The sequence below is a fragment of the Poecilia formosa genome, unplaced genomic scaffold (assembly GCF_000485575.1).
Source record: "Poecilia formosa unplaced genomic scaffold, Poecilia_formosa-5.1.2 Scaffold30, whole genome shotgun sequence".
Lineage (NCBI taxonomy): Eukaryota > Metazoa > Chordata > Actinopteri > Cyprinodontiformes > Poeciliidae > Poecilia > Poecilia formosa.
Window position 1 is genome coordinate 3440998 of NW_006799969.1, and position 8090 is coordinate 3449087.

Here is an 8090-nt window from a genome sequence, read left to right on the forward strand (position 1 = left end):
CAAACTAACAGTCTGATCCATAGAAAAGAGTTTTGTGCAGTGAATCAGCTCTTTTCCTTGCATCATGTGACATGGTGTCATGTTTGCATACAACAGAAGTGAGTCAGACATCTGGTCAGTGGCTTCTTTTTTAAAAATTCAAAGACTTTAAATGTCAGCATCAGGTTTGCAGCCAAAAAGAAAACGGTTTTAGAGGAAGTGACTTTTTTTTCTCTATTCCAAAATCTGCATAAAAGTTTCATTTTCCCCCCAAACAATGAGGCTAATCGCCACATCACTGCCAATCTGTATATTTCCCAAGGATACAGTTGGCTTGATTCCTGCAATCGCTGTGAAACTGGACAGCCTCCACTGAACCCATCACTTTCATATTGAAATGGTGCAAATCAGCTTTTTTTGGGATGGGAGATGTGTGAAAATTATAACCACCGCATAAAAAAAAAAACCCACACACACCATTCTTGTAGGATCACATGAGAATTAACTACTGATGTTGCACTTGTTAGTTTGGTTTCTTGAAATCTGGGTTTTGATTAACTGTAAGCCACAATCTGTGATATTAACAGAAATAAAAGCTTCAACTATGTTACTGTGATACATAAAAGTTTAACTGAATTGCTGAAATTGTGTATAATTTGAATGTCTTATGAATCAAGTTTTTAACTTTAAGAACTTGTGAAAATAATCAGAATTTATTTACTCTTCAAATCAACAGCCAGTGTCTCTGATCCAACAAACCTGAATCAAATGTCTAAATTACATCCTTCGTATGCAGTCAAGTTCTCCAGAATCCTAATGACCTGATTATTTGACTCGGGTGTGTTGAAGCCGGGATGCAAATTTTCACCTTCAACCTCTTTCTACAGGAATGTTTTTATCAAAGGTACAAGACGCACTGAGATTTTATTGTTAGCAAAGGGCAGTAACAACGAAGGGAATGTACAAATGTAGAGAGGAAACAGGTTCTTTTCTCAGTTCAATGCATAACACTGAAGGATTATGACTTGGTTATGACACGGGTTACATGTACAGTAAAAAATGTTTAAAGCAGCTTTAAAAGTCCTTCCTGGAGATCAATAAATGCTGTGCTTTCTGGCGGAACCAAGAGATCCAATACAAAAGCAACAATAACGAGAGAGCTTTTGTACAGCTTAAAATGCAAGCTAATGTGTAACCATAAAAAATTTTAAAAATATCTAACATATGAACTAGATTAGTGGGACTGAGAGATATTAAATGAGTTTAATTGAAATTAACCTCAGAAAATATTAAACTAAATTTAGTTGTTTTCTTCTAAAAACTCATTAAGGCAATTTGCTTTAAAATAACTCCTTTGCAAAAAACAGGTTTAATAAAAACTGGTTGGGAAATATTAGAAACGTCACAGCTTTGTTAGGAGCAGCTGGGCAGATGGAGAAGCTGGATCAAAATAAACAACTCTGCTTCTTTTTGCATCTTTTTGATGAATAAAAAAAGAGCAGTCTTTATCACTTAGTCACTACGTCATAACATGTGGAAGAAGTAGGATGTTTCCACATTAAAGTAAACAGCAAACTGATGCAACAGATCCCAGACAGCCAATCTGAAGCAGTCCCTAAACATAAACTCCTTCAACATTAAGAAAGTTAGAGCAAAACTAGGTTGATAGGGCTCTGTAGCCTTTACTGCAGTAAAAAGGCAACTAGACATTACATAACAAGCCAAAGTAAAAACTTGGGTGTTATTGTTTAGTATTTTAAGTATGACCCAGATGCTTGTTGTGATTTTTATTGTCCGTTTTGCTTCAGCTTTTCCAGCCGCTGCAGCAGAGCGTTTCCAAACGCTTCTCTGTATCCCGGACTGAGCGTGTCCAGAAGGGAGTAAACGGTCTCGTGGTACTGGGTGTTCAGCTCCTCATTCACCTCATCAAAAGCATACCCCACCACCTGTTCAAGTAGAAGATGAATTAGTTCTTTCAAAAACAAAAACAAAACAAAAAAAAAAACTTCAAAACCTCTCCATCCCCAGCGTCTCCTACCCTGAGTCCGGCCTCGGTCAGCTCCAGACAGTAGCGGTTCCCCTCTCTCGTCTCCACGTTGATGTAAGCCACGTCCAACGCGCTGGTGAGGCTCTGCGAGACGTGCATTTCTGTTACGGCGAAGAGAACGTCGTTGACGATTGCGTCCGCCTCCAACCTCATGTCCTTGACGTCTCCGAGTTCAACTGAGTCTTCATCAAAGGCGGATGATATGGACTCCTCCGGGGGACAGTCTACCTCCATCTCCTGCAACACAGAGCAGCAGAGTTTACAGGCATCGCTGCAGCTTTGAACTTAAGACTCTGAAGATGAAATTGGGTTTGTGGTGTTCTTTATTGTTATGGAAAGCAATACAAAGAAGTCACTGGTTTCTATAGCAATAAAGTAAACTAATAGAACAGCCTGATTGATGGAAAACACAATTTTGTGCAGTGAAGCAGCTCTTTTTTCTTATATCATTATCTGACTGTGTGTCATGTTTGCCAAAAACAGAAGTGAAAAACAGACATGTGACATCTGACTGTTCACCAAGCTCCATTTTTAAAATACACATGTGGGCATCAGGTGTCTAGTCAAATAAATAAAACCAGTTTTAATGGAAACACGATTGGTTTTCTTTTCTGTTCCAAAATCTTCCCAAGAAATAAAACTAAATAATTCCCTCATCTTTCTCCAAGCATCAAGGATACAAAGTTCATCACTGCTAATCTTTGTATTTCCCAAGGATATATTTGTAATAACCACTAATTAAGGTAACACCGGTTGTATTTCGACAGTTTTCTGCATTTCTTGAACAAGTTGAAACATGCCTTGGTCTCTTTATGCAAGTGTGCAGTTCAACTCGGCATTTCTGTGTGTCAGCATTTGCAAACTGCTTCACATGTGGCTTCGTCATCATTTTCTCAGTTGGCTTTGTGTCTGCGATGGAAGTGACACTGGACAGCCTCCACTGAGCCTATCACTTCTATATTAAACAGAGAATCAGCCTTTCTATGCGAGGGGAAATAAGCAGAGGATCATGTGAAAATGAATTACTGATACTGTTTTGTGCTTTTCTGTTAGTTTCACTGGTTTTGGTTTTACACAAGAATTTTGTCAAAACCTCTTTGTTACTGATTAATAGCAGGACTGACTGATATATTATGATTTAAACATCCAGGAACTTACAAACCATTCAAACCCAGGCCTTCGTTACATATCGTCACAAAGGTTATGCGTTCAATGGATTTTATGTGACAGACCTATTAAAAGTAGTCCATACTTGAAATGATACATAGTTTAAAATAATGTTATGCAAATAAAAATCTGAATATTGTGCAATGCATTGGGATTCACTCCATTTTAATTTGATACCCCTAAATAAAATCCAGTATGAGCAATTCTAATGTGTCTTTTAATCTCAGTCTGTTTATATTTATGTTTTTCATTTGAAATTGGTACAATTTCAATTTATCTTAGAAGGAGGATTTTTTTTAAGGTGTGCCAGTAAATGTGCTGTCATCCCACAAAAGAACCAGTGATTCAGCTGCTTACTCAAACCCACAAGATAAAAACTGATACAGCAACAGCAAATGCATCCTTTTAATTTAAAAATATATGCAGAGCAATCTAGATTGCAGCTTACAAAAATCTATTGCCAAATATAAATATGTAAACATATACACAAGTTTATTATTGAGTGTTAAGTTTTTAATGGGAAACAAAATGATAGAAAACTAAATACAATCTATTTTACTCGATTTCAGCATATAACTTGCACTTTCGCATAAACGTTCAAAACTAAAATAGCGACATCTTGTGGACATCTAAGAATGAGACGAATATTTCAACATGAGCTTCAATAAACTGAAACATGTTTTATATATTTTATTTTTCTTAAAGGGATGTAGGTATGTATATCTATCAGCTATTTCCGAATTCAAAGTTAAGCTAAATTTGCTACTAACGGGAGAACAACAACTGAACACCTATATTGTATTTTGGTAACACTGTGAAGATATTAAACATGAATATGCGTATAATTTAAGGAGAAATAAAGAGTTGAGGTATGGTTTAAAAATGTTAAATCCATTTTAACGAGGTTTTAACTGCGTTTATTTTTCTCACCTCCTCGTTGGTTGTCTTCTTCCGGCTCGTAGAAGCTTCCAGCCTCCTCTCTGAGCTGCTCTGTGTGGGGATGGATCACTCCGACCAGTTTCTTCTAGCCTTGATTAAAATAAGATTTATAGCAAGCGAAAGAGAGGATAGAATCTCTCTTAGCTATTTTATTATTCTACTAAAAATTGTTGGCCACACAAAAGCTTGATAGGTATCTGGATCAATAAAAAGATGTACCACGAGCATAACGGTCTTCCCACTTTATGACATCACGAACTAATCCCACCCCTGAGTGTGATCGTGATTATGCTGCATTCACAAGCAGTTGACAATTGAGAATGCATAAAATTGAGTGAAAAATTATGATAATACATTTTTAAACCAATCAATCAACAAAGAGCAGTTCTTAACCCAGAATTTATGGACAATCCAATCCTTTCATTCACTCTATAGTATGAAACCATCATTCTTTGAGTTGGAATATTTTATTTCCGAGGGGTTTCGAATGCAGCATTGTCCATTGGTGCGAAGTCATGAAAGTGTTTGTAAACAACTCAATCAGAAGGTAACTTACGTGCTGCTTTAATGTAATTATTATTAGCTTATTAAATGCTTAACTTTTAGCATGTGTAATTGAAATGCTTGTATTGTGTATATATGTAATTATGAATGTAACGTTAAAGTCTTGATAAAAGAAGAAATGTTTGGTTTTATTTTAGCTAGCTTGCTAACTAGCTCAATGCTACAATCTTAGCTTGACGTTAGCAACCGGCCGGCTATGAAGGCTGTGAATGCTTCAGTTTCAGTGTATCCACTATGCTAATAGGCTGCTAAACATCAGCTAGCTTAATGACTTGCCTTTGTCTAACCGGTTGTCAAAGCACATGTCCGGTCGGTCAAAGACAGCTGTGCTTTTGTGTACAGAGCTAAGGCCCGACAGAGATTTTTATTTTTATTTCTGTGACGCTCACGGCTATTTCGTAAGCAGATATGAGTTTGAGAAAGGAGAATACTTATACTCACAACGTTAAAATACTTTACGCTTATTTAGAAATGTCATTTCACTTACGATTGGGAGCAGTTTAATAAATGTACAAAGTATAAACAGCCAAAACTTCTTCTTATTATTATTGTTTTTTTAATTTGTGTCAAGTCACATGTTTTGGTTTCCAATTACAAATGGAAGGGGGGTCTTCTGTGTATCCTTTCTGTAGGTGCAGCAAACTGGAGTCGGATCAATTCCCACATAGATCTCTGAGTGTCAACACATCCTCCGACGTGTCCCAGATCTTGGGATGTGAAGGATGTTGGAGCTCACATTTGTTCAGTACCTTACAGTCAAAAGGATGACACAACTGTAACATAATTGATTCCTACACAGCTGTCTGAATAACCTCAACTTAGCAGCTCCACAGTCTCACAGCCACTTTTGTTACCACCGCACTGTTCAACCAACAAGTTAAGATGCCCTGGCCATTTTCAGAGTCCATCAAAAAGCGGGCCTGCAGGTACCTCCTTCATCGGTACCTGGGGAATTTTCTGCAGGAGAAACTAAGCTTGGATCAGCTCAGCCTTGATCTTTATCAAGGCACTGGGTCCCTTGCACAAGTACCATTGGATAAATGGGTATGTGTTGTGTTACATTTACAATTTTAAGAGCATTTATTTTGTTGAATTGTGGAACCCAAGTGTTACGTTGTGTAGTGAGTTCATACTGACTGTGAGATGCAATGTTCACATACAAAGTAGCTGAGGTAAATCTGTTCAAACGTGTCACGCCACTTTTTCCAAATGACTTAAAAGTAAATCTCAGAACAGTTGTATTATTTTTCACTAATCTACAATAAATATTGCTCATATGAAACATAAGCAGTTTTTATAAATAGGATTAAAAACATATTAAATCTTTTTTTAATCACCAAAATGTTTAGTTTGTTGCTGAATATGAGGGTTTGTGTCCTGAGGGCAAAATAACTGGAATTGCAATCATTTTACAGTAATGCCTTTATTTTATTTCTTCTTTGGTTCTTGGGCTATTTGATAAAAACAAATATTAAATAAGATGCACAAATGAGTCAGGTTGAGATCAAAATCAGATGTCTCTTAAGTGGCTTTGATTGGTTATTGGCAGGGCAGAAAGTGAGATATATATGATTTCTTCTATACCAAAATGAGTCAAAACTATAAACAGACACTATTTCTGATCTATAAATGCATCAGTCAAAAGAATGGTCCCTGATACAGCTTTCTATGGTTAATAAAACTGTGGTAAAAATGGGAATAATCATAATTTCTCCATTTTTATTTGGAATTAATATTGATATCTATATTATGTGCAGCAAATCGTCTCTTTAATGTGTTATAGTAATTAGAAAAAAAAAAGTGGAATTAGCAAAGAAAACTGGAAATTGATTTCTGCCAGCATGTCTTCTATTGGAATTAAAAATGCTTGCCGTCTTGTCCTGTAGTCCCTCAATGAGCTCCTGGAGACGGCGGATGCTCCCTTCGAGGTAATTGCAGGGTTCATCCAGACGATATCTCTGACCGTTCCATGGGCAGCGCTGCTACAGGAAAACTGTGCCCTGGAGGTCAAGGGTTTGGAGATGGTGCTAAGACCAAGACCGAGAGCGGGTGAAGAGATGCTAATTTTTGTCTATCTTTACCATATGCCTGAAATAGGAAGAGGCTTATGTTAAGCAAACATATTTAAACGTGAAAATATTGTTGTTCCTCCAGCTTCTGGCACTGAGCCCATGTACTGGTCCAGTTTCATGACAAGCAGCATGCAGCTCGCCAAGGAATGCCTGAGCCAAAAACTCACCGACGATATGGGAGAAAGCTTTCAGCCTTTTGAAGGATTGGAGAAGTTTGCAGAGACAATAGAAACAGGTATGTTATATCTCCACTCTTTATCAACAAGTTTAGTGAAAAATACAAAAACGGCCACATAATTTTTGTTTTCTATTGTGATGCAGTTTTGAGACGAGTCAAAGTGACATTTTTGGATACCGTTCTCCGAGTCGAACACATTCCAGAAAATTCTAAAACTGGAATTGCACTTGAACTTCGAATCAGGAAGTAAGTAAGAAAAATCATACATGGTCTACAAAAGTTTGTATGAAGAAAAGTGCAAAAATGCAGTTGTATTCACCACCAAACGTCATTCTTTGTAAAAAGTATTTTGCATGTAACTTTTTTGCCTATTCTTTGCCAAAAAGTCTTGCAATGATCATCAAGTCACTGGTTCTGGATTGGATTTCTGTTTGGAGTTTGAGTCATTTTTACTTGTGAATATTTTTAAAATCTTCTTCCACCATTTTTCTGTACTTATCTGGGTTCAAAAATCTATCATGTAAAATTCAGAATAACCCAGCTTGGGGATTGTTCAAGGAAAATGAATATAGTTGTGTAACTTCATTTTGTACATTTGTGCAGGATTGTGTACTGCGATGAAACCGGGGAAGAGAGTCCAAGTGTAAATGTGCATCAGCCAACCACATTCGCCCATAAAAACATGCAGATGGAAGGAATCACTGTATTCTGGGACGAGTTCTCAGTCGTGTCTCGCGATTGCAGATCCTCACCCACCCCTCCGGTTGGTGCCTCCAGTATTTCAGCTCCCAGAACGTTATGGCTCAGCACCACTTTTTCTTTTTGTTTTTAACACAGAATTTTCTTATTTTACAGGAAACCGAGCCAAAGCTCTCCCCCAGCTGGAATCCCAAAATTATATGTGAGCCCCATCCACAGTTTACAGAGCCGCTGTCCTCCATGACCCCCTTTGAGACTGTGCAGGTCGGAAGCCTCAGTGGTAAAATTGAGCTGTCCCTCACTCTGAAAAACAACCTAGCTCTGCCTGGTGCAAAGGTAAATTAGCAAAAATCTTTACTATAAATAAATTATTGATATTTATTCTGTTTTTTTTTTTAAATTGGAGTAGTACTCATACCTTTGTTATTCTGGTGGTATTTCTTCT

General features: G+C 37.2%; 2 protein-coding genes across 2 annotated transcripts; one reads left to right on the forward strand and one right to left on the reverse strand.

Moving 5' to 3' along the window:
• Nucleotides 1-889: 889 nt before the first annotated feature.
• On the reverse strand, nt 890-4395 carry LOC103136180 (GSK3-beta interaction protein-like). Its single transcript, XM_007549312.2, has 3 exons — nt 4124-4395; nt 2018-2263; nt 890-1925 (listed from the first exon to the last, which is right to left on the reverse strand). The coding sequence occupies exons 2-3, from the start codon at nt 2258-2260 to the stop codon at nt 1767-1769; spliced, it is 402 nt and encodes a 133-aa protein (XP_007549374.1). The 5' UTR covers nt 2261-2263; nt 4124-4395; the 3' UTR covers nt 890-1766.
• A 170-nt stretch (nt 4396-4565) lies between these two features.
• Nucleotides 4566-7990, forward strand: LOC103136213 (autophagy-related protein 2 homolog B-like). The gene is made up of 7 exons (XM_007549355.2): nt 4566-4679; nt 5329-5740; nt 6583-6745; nt 6851-7003; nt 7090-7192; nt 7550-7709; nt 7802-7990. The coding sequence occupies exons 2-7, from the start codon at nt 5579-5581 to the stop codon at nt 7988-7990; spliced, it is 930 nt and encodes a 309-aa protein (XP_007549417.1). The 5' UTR covers nt 4566-4679; nt 5329-5578.
• Nucleotides 7991-8090: the final 100 nt, after the last annotated feature.